The sequence below is a fragment of the Anser cygnoides genome, chromosome 25 (genome assembly GCF_040182565.1).
Source record: "Anser cygnoides isolate HZ-2024a breed goose chromosome 25, Taihu_goose_T2T_genome, whole genome shotgun sequence".
NCBI lineage: Eukaryota > Metazoa > Chordata > Aves > Anseriformes > Anatidae > Anser > Anser cygnoides.
Window position 1 is genome coordinate 1,510,890 of NC_089897.1, and position 13,404 is coordinate 1,524,293.

At 49.7% G+C, this 13,404-nt stretch overlaps 2 protein-coding genes across 3 annotated transcripts in view; one reads left to right on the forward strand and one right to left on the reverse strand.

Annotated features, from left to right (window-relative positions):
• Positions 1–9,383, forward strand: part of BLTP3A (bridge-like lipid transfer protein family member 3A) — a 34,899-nt gene extending 25,516 nt beyond the window's left edge. For both annotated transcript variants that reach the window (XM_048071059.2, XM_048071058.2), the window contains exons 15-21: positions 115–311; positions 862–1,016; positions 1,121–1,268; positions 2,044–2,309; positions 3,132–3,240; positions 3,821–3,936; positions 5,332–9,383. In XM_048071059.2, the coding sequence (XP_047927016.1) occupies positions 115–311; positions 862–1,016; positions 1,121–1,268; positions 2,044–2,309; positions 3,132–3,240; positions 3,821–3,936; positions 5,332–5,457 (1,117 nt within the window). In that variant the 3' untranslated portion in view covers positions 5,458–9,383. The remainder of the gene's footprint in view (positions 1–114; positions 312–861; positions 1,017–1,120; positions 1,269–2,043; positions 2,310–3,131; positions 3,241–3,820; positions 3,937–5,331) is intronic.
• A 273-nt stretch (positions 9,384–9,656) lies between these two features.
• On the reverse strand, positions 9,657–12,965 carry TAF11 (TATA-box binding protein associated factor 11). The gene is made up of 5 exons (XM_048071060.2): positions 12,744–12,965; positions 12,513–12,652; positions 12,159–12,246; positions 11,536–11,632; positions 9,657–10,380 (listed from the first exon to the last, which is right to left on the reverse strand). Exons 1-5 carry the CDS (start codon positions 12,930–12,932, stop codon positions 10,250–10,252), a joined length of 645 nt encoding a protein of 214 aa, XP_047927017.1. The 5' UTR covers positions 12,933–12,965; the 3' UTR covers positions 9,657–10,249.
• Between the last annotated feature and the right edge of the window lie 439 nt (positions 12,966–13,404).

The following is a 13,404-nucleotide window of genomic DNA, read 5'->3' on the forward strand; positions in this document are numbered from 1 at the left end:
GAGAGGTTAGACCTTCATCTCTTGGGGATTGATATAAGGACGCTAAAGCCTGCATAATATCTGTATAATCCTGAGACTAAGCTGTTTGCCTTTATTTATTTATTTATTTTGTAGGGATTCTTTGCCCAAGGCAGAAGAAGGAGCAGTGACTCCAGGTGGGGGTGGCAGCAGCCGAATGCGTTTCTTCTCCATGAAGAGGACAGCGTCCCAGCACTCCTTTGACACCACGTCCGTGGATGGGAGTGGTCCCGAGGACGGGCTGTCCGTGGACAGCGATGGCAGCGATGGCTTTGTGATGCTCACGGATTCTGGTAAGGAGTGCTCGTCCCCACTCTTGTTTCAGTTTTCTGCCGTGAGTGACTGCCTCGTGCTGTGGTCTGATGGAATTCTCTTGTGCTACTCATTCTTTTTGGAGGTCGTGAGCAGTTCACCCAAAATTACCCTTTCTGCTATTATAGATGGCTTTTTTTTTGTTTTTGAGATGAGGAGTATAAATGAGTGGAAAGGGTCTCCCCTGTACCATCACAGTGGTGTTCTAAGGCATTTATTTGGCCATACTAGAGCAAGAACCACAGATATATGCAGGTGGGTGGACAGTCCATAGTGTTTGAGAAGGGATTATTGGGGGATGGTTAGAAGTAGGGTGCACTGCACGTTGCACATTTCAGCTACACATTGCTTAAATTCATCTAAGGAGCTGGAGAGAGTTCCCTGGAGGTTGGTGTAAGCTGGTAAGTCATGAGAGTCAGGCAGATACTGAGATCAGGACTGCTTAAAACCAGAAAAAAAAAAACGAAAAAAAAAAACCACAATCAAGCTGTTGTTGTTGTCAACAATGTTGTCAATGCTCTTCCATTTCAGAGCCCAGCCTGGACCCTCTTCCCCCAGGGCACCTCCTTCAGGCCCACAACAACACGGGCAGTAGAGCAAGCCTGATGGCAGAGGATGAGGGTGCAGTGTCTCCTGAAATAAACAGCTCGACTTCACAGAGCGGAGAGGAGCCCAGCCTTCAGCTGGTCAGAGTTTTGTTCCTCCTCGCTGTAATACTGCCTCTAAGAGAACCTCGAAGTGAACCGTGTGGTGGTGGTGTAATGAGTGAGCTTGTCACTTGCTGTTTCAGGTGTCAGTCCTGGTGCTGAAGATGAATGAGGTGAACTGTGGAATAGAGGCACGAGGTGACGATTTGTCTGTTGCTGTACAAGTAATGAAGGTGGTCCCAGAGCAACTGAACAACGTTGGAATGTGGCAGTACTTGCGTGGCTATGTGGGTAAGAGTCTGGCTTTTGTAACCACACTTTGATAACTGGCCGCTCTCAAGGTGTCTTTCATTTTAACTGATATTTCAGTGTTCATGAAGCTCCCAAAATACCTACACAGTCAAGCTAGATGATATCTGGCACAGTGAAACTCTAATCCTTGGTTGGGAATTTTTTTTTCCTGCTAGGATGCATAAAATAAATGAAAAGAGGAACAAAGCTACCTAGGGAAACCCTGAGGTTATTCCTGCCCTGAGCATGATACTTCTGGGACAGGGTACTTCCCCCGGGTATGTTCAAATTTAAAACAAATGAAAACAAAAAACACAAAACCACAACTGTAACCCAAAACTTTAAGTGAAAGCATGAGCAGGAGTTGTTGGACTGTTATTTCTCCTTATCAATGCTGTCTAGAGCCACAAGGGGGCAAAATGAATACAAGGTTTAGGTAGTGTTGAGGACTGACCAGCTCTGGAGAACTGAGTGGTGAGTTTTTGGCCAACTCGTGTAGGTGCAAGATGAAGGCTACTTTTAGATGTGCTGAGTTGGGGAGAGAATGCTGGCTCCGGGGGCTTAAAGAGTCTGGTCCTGGTGGTAGTTTCTGTGATGTGAACTCCAGTTTTTGAAACCTGGACTTCTTTCATGTGGAAGGTGGCTTTAGACTGCTGCCGTTGTGAACCTGACTCTGTTCTGTGTCTGGACGGTAAAGGGCTTTTCAAAATACTTATTTTGACCTTACATCTTCCTACTGGTGTTCTGCAATGAGGCCTTTCTGCTCTGACTGTAGGAGATACAGGTGTGGAGAAGCCTTCAGTCCCTGAAGCCAGTAAGACCCAGCCAGAAGTGTGTTTGCGTCTCGAAGTAGGACCTAACGCCGCTGTGCACTCACCACTTGCTGTTCAGAATGGCTTCCTTCATATGCTGGTCCACAGTTACAGAGCAGAGCTCTTCATGTCCTTCCTCACCAACCTCGGCCCTTTTCTGGAGGATGAAATAATCCCCGAGGTGATCCCCATGGAGATAGAAGTTGTGGATGCCAAAATCACGCTGAAGGTGAGTATATGGGGAACCAAGGTGGTATCCTGAGCAGAGCTCACGTGCAAGATTCTGCTTGGGTAAGGATGCGGTGGGATGGCCACGGGCCTCTGTAGAGGTCCTGTTTTCCTGACTGTGTTTTATTTGGTTTCTAAAAATTGCCTTATAGATAAATGAGTAACGCAGAGGGGTTGTTGAGTGCTCAGGTTGTCGAGGAATGGGAGCCTGACCTTCAGGTTCTCTCCTCAGCTGTGTTGATGATCTGTTTGCAGACTCAAAGGAAAGAGAATTAAATGCCTCTTCTCCCAAGTGCTTGTGTGAAATAAGAATTATTTGACCTTTTTTGTAAGAATTAAAAGAATTATGGATGGAAAACAAAACAGCATATAATAGCTGGCTGATATTTAGAAGGGGAGAAAACTGTCAGAAGTTCTTCTGAAAGCACTGTGTTTGCTCCACAGACAACCAGGAGCTAGTGTGGCCAGACAGCAGCATAAAAACCTTCAGGCTTAGGGATATTGGCTTTATTTTGGTAGGTTTTTGCTTCAGGAATTCACAGGACAACTGTGAGAGTAGTGCTAAGGAAGATGGGCTCTCCTTAGCCTTTATCATGGATATGACAGAGCTTTGTTGTGGTCTGTGTGAGGGCCTTCCCCATGCCCTGTTTCTAAAGCCAGGCTTTCCCATATGGTGGGTGACCTCGATGAGCTCTGGCAGTGCTGCCAGCTGGTAACGTTACTCCTGTGAAGGCTGGGGGCAAGGGGAGCCCTTTGTAAGACCACCAGAGCTTTCACAACAGTTAATCTCTTCTCTACTTTTTTTTTCTTTTCTTTTTTCCAGGATGACAGCCCTCGGGTATACCCTACCTCCCCTGGCCCTGTTCCTATCACCTTGGCAGTGGATCACATCGTCGTGAAGCGCAGAGATGATGGGGTTTTCTATCTATCAGGTCAGCAATGTCAGGAACCCCATTTATTCTCCCCCAGCACCTCCCAGGCCTTGCTGGAGGTAGGGTGCTCTGCTGTGCCTGCCGCTAGAGGAGACTGGAACTGAAATGTGATCGTCGTGCTGGGAACGATGGGCTCTGGTGTGTGAGCGGTCCCTAATTCTGACCTTTGAGGTCACTCCTGCCAGAATGCACAAATAATCTTCTGTCTTCAGTGCAAGCACCCAGGTCCTTTGGTTGCTCTGCAGTATTAATCTGTGGGTGCAGGCAGCCCTACCTCTCTGGTTCTTGCTGCTTTTGTTGTATTGTTTGGACAGAAAATTTGATACCTTGGGCAGAACCCGTTAATATCTAAAACAGTGAACTAGCAGCCTGAATTCATGCTTGGCGTTTCCTCGAGCTCACACAGTCAGGACAGATTACTGCTTCTTCCCTTGTTTTAGCTTCTCCATTTTAAAATGTGGGTGGGATTTTTTTTTTCCTGTTTAAAACAAACAAAAAGAATGTTAAAGCTTTTGTTTTTGTCCTAAGAACCCTGCCGTATTAATACCCACACCTGAATGTTTCCTGTGCTTCTTTGCAGCTCCAGGAGGGGAGGACTCACTGGGACTGGAAAAACCTGAACCAGTTGTTCAAGACCAGAAGGCCCCAGCAGAGTGTGTCTTGGCAGCACCCCCAGGAGGAGTGCGTGGACTGCAGGTGAGTCACTGCTGCCTCTTGCTGTCTAGACAACTAGTTAGCTGGCAGGAGGCTGGAAAATTGTCCTTTGTCTTCATGTATTTGCAGTTACCGGTAGGCGTGGTGTGCTGCAGATAGGGAGTGCACACAAAGCAGGCTGTACCTCCCTTTGCAGGCATTCTGAGAAATACGAATGCCCTGCCAAGTGTGTAATCTCTGCTGTTCCATTTCAGAAACCTGTTGTTTTCCTGGGTGGCTCTGTCTTTCTGCTGTGTTCAATTCGTTGTTAGCAAAAACAGGAATCATGAAATTCCCACAAAGAGAGCTTTTGTCAGAGAAGAGTAAGGCTTACAGCCAGGGAGAGCTTCAGGTCACCTAAAGTTTTTGCTGTTCAGTTTAAACTTTCTTTGTATTTTGATCCATAAATTTGGAGTTCAGATAAGTGGCTTATTTTAAAATACCCAGTATTCTTTACTTACAATTCCTGTCTGATGTAAAGTCTACTTGATAAATTGATCAATTGCTATGGACAAATATATATTGAAGGTGCAGTGGGACTAACTGGATACAGAACTGGACTGGGACTTTTGGATTCTGTTCATTAATTGGTAACACACCACTTCATTCCTCATCTTTCTCTTTTCCGTTTAGTGCAGAGACTTCCTCTTCTGCTTGTTTTGTAGTGTCAGGGCCCTGACCAGAACTGGAGCATGTAATCATTACAGTAGCTTAGCATCAGTTTATTTTCTGATATTTTTGAACTTCTTAGGACTAAATGCAAGGCTAAACTCTTGAGTAAAAATATTTCTGAGAGTTGCCAAGGAAAATCCTGTCCTGTAGCATGAAGCTGCTCTGGCAGTGTGTGAGGACAGAATTACCTTTGTTCATGGAGGCAAGAAGCAGGAATGCCAAGCATCTGCATGCTCCAGCTGTCATTTTAATTTAAGCAAACCCGAATAGGTGTATCAGGCCCCCATGTAAAACAAAGAATGCAGACCAGAGCCCTGTTTTCACTCTGCTTTCTTTGTATAGTCACTTTCAGCCCCAATCAGCTAGCTGCTTTGCAGGAAAAAACCTTGCCCACTGCAAGTCTTGTTCCTATGGCTAGAAAAGAGAAGGGAAGTCCTGGAAAAAGTCATTAGGTAGCCATTGCTGGCAGCCTGAGTCATTAGATAGCCTGAGCTGACGCCAGTGACAGGTATAGAAGTCTGCAGGCACCAGTTAGCAAGTACTTACTTCTGCAAATCAGCCTGGGTCACCTTGTTGGTGAGCTCTGTGTGGTTGTACCATGCAGTTTATCTCACCTGCAAAGCTCCTGCTTTGGTATTCCTCTTTGAGCAGATCAGTGTCGCTGGCTCTGCCCTGCTCCTTACTTTTGGGAACTCCTGATCTGTTTTTTCTCTTTGTCTCCCATAGCTAAAGGACCTGCCAGAGCTGCAAAGGGAACTTCAGACCATGAAAATAGCCCTTGCAGAAGCCAACATGGACAAGGCTCGCCTTCTGCAGGAAATTAGGAAATACAATCCCCTCTTCCAGCTCTGACAGCGAAGGTGCAGGCTGCAGCTGCTCGGGAGGAGTGGAGCCCACCACCAGCACTAAGGCGGCTGGTTTGATTACCTTGCTGCTAAACGGGTCAACCTCCTGCAGACTGATCATCTCAGAGAATGGAAACCGACTGTGACTGCAAAATACACTTGAAACCGGGAGAAAGGACGAAAAGCATGGCTGAGCAACACCGAAGGAACCAGGGGGATTTACCGCTTGCTGCCGCTTTCCTCTGTCCTGGCGATACGGTGCTACCATCTGTCGCTGACCCAGGGCAGTGCTCGGTCTACAAACACGAGGTCAGAAGCTGGTGCGGGGACCCCACGTCTCTCCGTCCATGCAGTGGTAGTGACAGCTTGCTTTCAGCCCTCGTCTCCCATCTAGAGATGGTTGATGCAGGGGTTCTGCTTCTTTCAGCCTTCCTCTTGGTGTTCTTGCCCACCCACGCGTGCTAAAGAACACAGCAAAAGGAGGACAGCTGACTTCACCCCATCAAGGAGTGACAGGGAATAGGTATGGCAGAAAACGTTGCTCAGAGCTCTGATGTGAAAGCTCGTGTGTTGGCAGAGACAGACTTAGGTCAGCGGGTGTGGGAGATGCAGAGGGGATTTCCTCCTGGTGGAGGAAGGGGGCTACAGCTCATCATCCCCTCAAGAGCAGGGCCAGGATAGTAAAGAAATTTCTTCAGTTTTCTTTTTCCACCAGTAATTTGTCATGTCAGGACAGAATCAGGAGCATATTAGACTTGGCCTAGTTCATTCTCAATCCTGCAGTATTTGGCTTTGTGGATGCAGAAGCACGGAGGAATTCACTGTTTCATTACAAAGCACTGTTTAACCTTCCTTTAATTTTACAGTCAAAGAATCGGGGTGAAGGAAGCTGGCTAAGTCATGGAGGGAGAAGCCCTAGGCATTTCCTTTGGGCTGTGCATTGTCCTCAAACCCTTGCGTGCTGGAGTTTCACCAGTGGAGAGAGGGAAAGCAGCACTGGCCGCACAGAGAGAGAGCTGTCTGCGTTCCTACAGGGTCATGTATTTTTAATAGCACTGAGCTCATACCCAGTCTTAAATGTCTTTTAGCAGGGATGCAGGTGCGTGGGCCAGGAGAAGGGTGCTGGCCAGGTCCCTCTGGGTGGAGGCTGACGCTGTGAACCGCTCGCTGTGGGATGGAGACGAAACAGTCGCTGTTTGTTGAGCACCGTTTGTGTTCTCACCTTTCGTGAAGCAGCTTCCTTGGAGAAGTCTCTGTGGTCAAACAGAGATCGATCTCATTTATAAAGAAACTGCATTTGAAAGTGTGGAGGGAAAAAAAAAAAAGGAAAACACTAGAAAAACAGGAAACAAGCACTAGTTTGAAAAAAGGAAATGTCATTTATGAAGTGTGAGAATCAAATCCACTCCGAGAGGCAAACCGCTGCGAGGTTTCTTTGCTCTGCTAGGCCAGGTAGTGCGTGGTCTGTGCGCTGAGCAAAGAAGCAGCTGAAAAGGGCGGTCGTGAAGGGAAAAGCTGTTACAGAGGAGAATCTGCTCTAACAGGGAATGGTGAAACTTCTAGCCCATCTACGTTATGGATGGATGCCCGTTCCTTCCCCTGTTACACGCAGCATCTTTACTGTATGCAGAGTTTGTTTGATTTTATCATATTTCAAGCTTGGATTTGGATTTTTCCAGATGCCTTTGGTGTTTGTGTGGAGGCACGATTTCCGATGCACGTGCTTCTTAGTGCATGTCAAACAGTAGCGATTGCCCCGCACTGTGTGCTAGCAGAGGTGACAGATCCCGTGCAATTCTCCTGTATTAATCAGATGAAAACAATCTGTCTAGAAAAGTTGAGTAACCCCTCTTTATTTTTTTTAAAGATGAACACTACACAAAACTTTATTCTAATGGATTTTTCTATTTTTTTCCTGTGTAAGCATTACTCCATTAGTCCAGCTCAAGTAACGTCAGGTTTTAATCCTGCTCACTGTGCAAGGAACAGCCTCTGACTGACAAGCTGTGATCAGCTGAGGACTGGGAGCTGTGCAAGAGAAAGCAAATGACGCAGGAGCTGGGTTTGGTTTTCCTGCCTGTTACATACTTGTCCCTTTGCCTAACTCTGGAGCTGTTGAACAGTTCCCTTTAACAGACACTCCTGAGATCATTTTAGTTCTTCTCTAGCTCTAGGGGAACAGGGACGTATTTACCGTGCTGGGTTAGGTGTGGAGGCACTGCTGCCTGTGGTTTGCAGAGAACCAAGAGTGAATGCCTTGCTTCTGTTAGCTTTCACTCCGAAAAAAGAGCAGGTAAGAGACAGAGGGTGATTGAAACCACCGTCACTGTTAAGATCATCCTCCTCATTCAGTGTGTGACTCCGTTAGACCGAAGGTAGCCTCGAATGACGTTTGTTGGAGTTCAGTCCTTGTCCGCTAGGTTTGAGCAGCCTTGGGGCAGACCGTACTGCTGGAGTCCGGTACTTCTGCTGCCTTTGCCTGCCAAGATCTGACTGACCGGTGCCTACAGCCAGATGTGACAGTGGCAGCAAACGCCTGGCCTTCCTTCTAGAAACCCTGGAAGGAGGCGGCCACGAATGATTTAGGAGGAGGAGGGTTTGCCTTTGGCAGAAGCACGGGAGCCGAAGGCTCTGCTGTGATGCGCGGGGTGCTTGCGCTCCCCACCCGCTCTGCCTGGGCTGGATGTGAAGTTTGGATGCTGCTGTGCCTTTCGCAAGTTTGCTTTCCCTCCTCCCCAGGAGGGGGACCACTCCTCCTCGGTCCTGTTAGACAGCCTTGCTGTTTTCTCTGGAGCACGTTCTGTGACCCATCCCCTGCTCAGTGCAGCCTCTGACAAGTTGGATTTGTGTTGCTGCCTGTGATGGAAAACGTCCCAGAGCAGCCTGTCAGGCCTGTTCTCGAGAGGAAAATGCACTTTAACTTTCTAAGCATCAGTGGGCATTTCTTTCACCAGTACTGCCTCGTGCGCAGAATTCAGAAGTAAAAGCAGAGGCTTAGAAGTGCAAGTTACCTGCTGCACTAAAACGAGATGCTGTGAGGAGCTCTCAGAGCTGAGAGCAAGGAGGTAACAAAGCATCCATGCATCTACAGCCGTGCTGCGAAAACCTGTATGCAGAGAGCTCCAAGTACCATTACGAACTGCACAAAGCCCACATAAGCAGAACTTGAACTTTATTCACTCAAACCTATGCGCCTCTGTGCTTGCTCCCCCTTTCTGTGTGAAGCAAGAAATACAAGAATGCTTGCCTTAGGTGGAATGTGATGGTATTACTTTTTAGTCACTAACTGCTTGAAAATGGGAGGTTTCTTTCTTCTTTCACATCTCATGACTTTTTGGTTGAGTAGGGGTCAGGCTTCATCTCCAGCCCGCTTAGGAAATGGGTAGGGTGAAAAGGGGACTCTCAGCTGCGGTGCCTACTTGCAGTGTCGTAGAACCACTCACACGCCCGTGGGTGCAGGCTGGTCAGAGCTGGGCCAAGTTGTTCAGTTTCTTGCTCCAGCATCTCAAGTCAGCCAGTTCTGTGTGAGAATTCAAGCACTTCCCTTGTTTTCTGTTTTAAGTACCAGTGACAAGTACTGTAAAACAAAATCCTCTTCCTTTCTATAAGGCCTAGGGGAGGACAAAAACTCCACTGATGATGATTAGCAAAGTTTACTTTTTAGAGTCTTGTATTTAAGGACTCTGTTACGATGAGAGCCAACTTAATCCTTGGTGTAACTCTCCTACAGTTACCCTAGGAAGAGCACATGGCCTCAGCATCTTTTACATTAGTTAGAAGTGTGCTCCAAGGGGAATACTCTGTGTACAGGTGGGTAATGTACAAGTCTGAACTTGAATTTTAGGCAGTATTGGGACTTTGTTGCAGTATATTTCCACTCATGCATTTATTGGTTCTATGAACCACGAAAAGAAATTAAACTTGTTAACCTCCTTACAGGCTCATGTGTGTTTTTTTTTTTTTCTCTTTTCCTCCCTCTTCACGTTCCTGACTGGTTTGTTTTCCAGGCAGCTCCATAAAACTGGCTTTGGGCAGAACAGCTGAGCGCTGACTTGAGAAGCATCAGCTTTCAGCATGTATTCCCTTGCTTGTGCTAATGGAACACCACATGCCGGAGGCATGAAGCTTGGTGAACATGTTGGGGTTGGTTGAGGCAGATCACAGTGCGCTCTCCCTACTTTGAATCACAAAAACACCATTACACAATTAGTATTTGCTGTCCCAGCAAGACTAAGAATATAACAACAAGTTTAATGTACAAAAAAAAACCACATTTCTGTACAGAGATACCGCCACGTCTGTGCCAGCAGAAGGTATGATCCTGGTGGGGAAGTACGCCGAAGAAGCTGAACGTTCATTTCCCCAGTCTGCTGGAGCAAAGCCCCTGAGGCGCCCGGCCGGGGATTTGGCTTCTGCTCGTTTCTGCACGCTGCTAAGAGCCTGTGCACGACGTGCTGCTTGTAGGCTCCTGGAAGGGGAGCCTCTCCCACCAGGGTAAGGCCGACGGGGTAACTGCGCCTGCTGAACTTCGGCTGCAGCGCTTCTTTTACCCCATGAGCCACGTTGAGAGCGTTAATGTCTGTTTTGTAAACTGCAAACAAGCCCCGTAAACCTTGACGCTGAAGTTACTTAAAAACAAGTTGAACTGAGAGTGTTTTGGTGCAGGCTCTTGGAGAAGACTGCAGGCAGCAAGAGAGGCTGGGAGCGCTCCAGTCTCGTGGCTCTGCTGCAACTGCCCTGAGGAGCACAGCTGGAAGCTTCCTTTAATGCCTGTCTTCTCTTGCTGCTCTTGGGACGCTTCAGTGGAAGATGATCTTTTTGTACTTGGAATTTGGGATCTGTCCTCGTGACTTGAGCCTCCTGACAGCCTCTCGCATGTGTTTAGGCTGCAGGGGTGGCAGCTCCCCCCACTTCTCACACACATCCAGAGCTAAACAAAAAACAAGAGTTCACGTGAGCAGGACAGCTCAGCTTAGCTGGTCTCCTAACAGCTGAGATCTGAAAAGCCTCCTACTGGTTGAGCTTCAGTAGCAAAGGCAGCAGGTAACATTTTTGTTCGGGCTTTACAGCTCATGTTAATACACAAGAACAAAACTGCTTTCTCTGTTTCTCTGACTAAAAGAAAAGTCAGTCCTAGAGGCATTAATACCATTAATACTGCTTTTTAAAGACACTCCAGCTGCTGTGGAATAAGCTACTTTAAGTCGCGCACAAACTCGACAAGGCCTCATGATCTTGAACCTGCTACTTTAAAACCATCCCTAGACTGGGTGCTATGTGCACAGCAGCGATGGGAGGGTACAGCCTACAATGGACTCGAAGATCAGTTTCTTTTCTGTCCATTCTGGTAAATATCACTCATGTCTCCTGTCAAGGACACGCAGCAATTAACTGTAGCAGTGAAACTGCTTATCTAGACCGCCTCTGGCAACACGCGGAGCTGGAGAGACGGTCAGAAACAGCAAAAGTGCCAAAGCCACATCATGCAGGCTGCATGTTTTGTGCGACAAGTCTGCGCTAACTGGTTGGCCTGAGAAACAAGAACCCTCTCCTCCCCAGGCACAAGCAGAGCAAAGACAGGTCTGCAGCTGGGTCAGCCTTCACAGGGTGTCCCAAAGAGATCTCAGCTCATCGCAGCAACAAAGAATCTTGCAGGTTAAGAGGCTTAAATAACGCGTTGCTCTTCTAAGCTGAATATGCCCACAGCAGTATTAACGAGAGATCTTTATTACCCTGCTGCAGCCTGCTCACAGGCTGACATGTAGCAACAACTTCTAAGTTACCTTCTCCAGAGAAGATAAAAAAAAAAGGCCAGTAGTCACCAGTCTCTGCTGACTGACAGGCACTTATATTAATAGGATTAAAGTGGAATATGGACACCACCACACTTCCCCTCCATTCTTAACAGTAGCCTTCTACCGCTGCTAAAAGCACCAGAGCCCTGCAGGATAGCAAGTGAAGCAAGAGACCTGGACAGAAAGCCACAAAATGTCCAGTCTTGTTTCTTGTCTTCCTGCTCTCCTTTAAGCGCTGGATTTTCACTGCGTTCTTATCTTTTTACTCACCAATAACATATTGCACTCACCTTCTTCCACCACCTCTCCAACGAAGACCTTGGAAATGCCCGACATGGCGATAACCACGTTCTGAGAGACCGAGGTGCCGGTGATGGACTGGATCAGCTGGACAAGCCAAGAAGAAGCAGTCAGTTGAACGACGTACACACAGCAGCATTGAAATGTTTTAAATCATATTTAGCAGTTAAGCCTGTCCAGTACCAACCATCAGCTACCAAAGTGAGCTGGAACAGCAGTAATTGATCTTTAGAGCAAGGTCTAATAGCTTTGGGCATGTGCTGGCTATCAACATTTTTAGCACGCCCTTACCTAGCTGCAAACCTGTACTAACTTTTTCCTGTTGCCTCATGGCCCCCCAAACCACTTTCGTTTAAGACAAGCTCCTATTTAAACTGCATAAGCCACACGAGCGCACTGAGCTAGGACGTAATTGGATAAAAGCAGGTCTAAGGACAACGCTCTCGGCCACAAAGGCTGAGACACAGGGGGAGAGGAGGGTGCACCCACGGCCTGCACAAGCCAAGGAGCCCCCCTGTGCGATCCTGGCTGTGACCGGGGCTGGGCTCTGCAGGGCTCAGCCCGTTTGCTTTGCTCAGCTTTCCCCTGTGGCGAAGCGTTCTTGAAGCCGTACCCGTTTAATAGCAGCTTTGGGGAAAGCAGAGCGGCGATACATCTCGTAGCGATTCAGCTGTTCTTCGGAAAAGGAGGAGACCAGTATCCTGGAGCGGAGAGAATTAATCACTGACAGCAAAAAACGGTCTGGAGCTCTTTCCTTTCAGCCCTCCTAAGGCTCCGGCAGTACAAAACGGAGCCGGGGAGGGAACGGCAGCGCTCCCACCGCGCTGAGGTTGGTGCCGCAGAACGGCAGGGCCTGGGAGGGGGCGGCGGGCACCGCTGACAGCGGGCTCCCGGCCCCGTCCTCGCACAGCCTCCGCTCCCAGCCCGGTGCCCCCCGAGCACCGGCCTCCCCCCGGGGCGCACTCACTGCATCTTCTGGATCTCGTCCTCGTCCACTTTGTGCTTCTTCTCCTTCCTCTCCTTCAGCTCCAGCTTCACCTTCTTGGCCGCCGAGGGCTGCAGGCTCGGGTCCTCCCCGTCCACGGCCTCCGCCTCCGCGCTCCTCACCTGGCCGGGGGGCGGACGGAGCGCGGGGCTCAGCTCGGAGGCCGCGGCCTCCCCTCCCCGCCGAGCTCCCCCACACCCCTCCGGGCCTCACCTCCCCGTCCAGCGCCTCCGCCTTGGGCTCCCCGGCCCCGCCGGCCTCTCCCCCGTCGCCCTCCGCCGCCACCGCCGCGTCCTCCGCGGCCTCCGCCCCATCCCCGGACGGGGACGAGGCGGCGGGCGCGGGCTCCTCGCGGGTGGCGGCCGCGGGCTCTTCCCGGCCCTGCTCGCCGGCCTCCGCCATGGCCTCCGCGGCGGCGCCTGCCGATGACGGAGGCTGAGGGGAGGAGGGGGCCATGGCGGGGGGGGCGCTGTCGCCACGGCGACGAGGCCGGAGGCCGGGCTCGGCGGGGGGGGAGAGGCCGCGGGGGAGGCTGCGAGGGGCCGGGGGCTGCTCCTGTGCCACCCCCCCGGGTGGCGGTGTCCTGGCACGGAGTGAAGCGGGGCCCCCGACCCCGGAGGCTTTGGGCTATTTTGGTGCTCGTTGGGGGGCAGCGGAGACTTTGGGCTCTTTTCGTAGAATGATTAGGGTTGGAGAAGCCCTCCGAGATCACCTGGTCCAACCACCCCCTACCACCGTCACCACAGAACCATGTCCCCAGGCACCACGTCCGACCTCTCCTTGAGCACCCCCAGGGACGGTGACTCCCCCACCTCCCTGGGCAACCCGTCCCAACGCCTGACCGCTCTTTCTGAGCAGAAATGTCTCCTCATTT

Bases quoted from the DNA above. Each gene is read 5' to 3' on its own strand.
- TAF11 (XM_048071060.2), bottom strand. From the start codon at position 12,932: ATGGCGGAGGCCGGCGAGCAGGGCCGGGAAGAGCCCGCGGCCGCCACC. The intron at 12,247-12,512 runs GTGAGTGCGCCC...TCTCCGCTCCAG, and splicing joins GACGAGATCCAGAAGATGCA to GATACTGGTCTCCTCCTTTT. The intron at 11,633-12,158 runs GTACGGCTTCAA...TGGCTTGTCCAG, and splicing joins CCAAAGCTGCTATTAAACGG to CTGATCCAGTCCATCACCGG.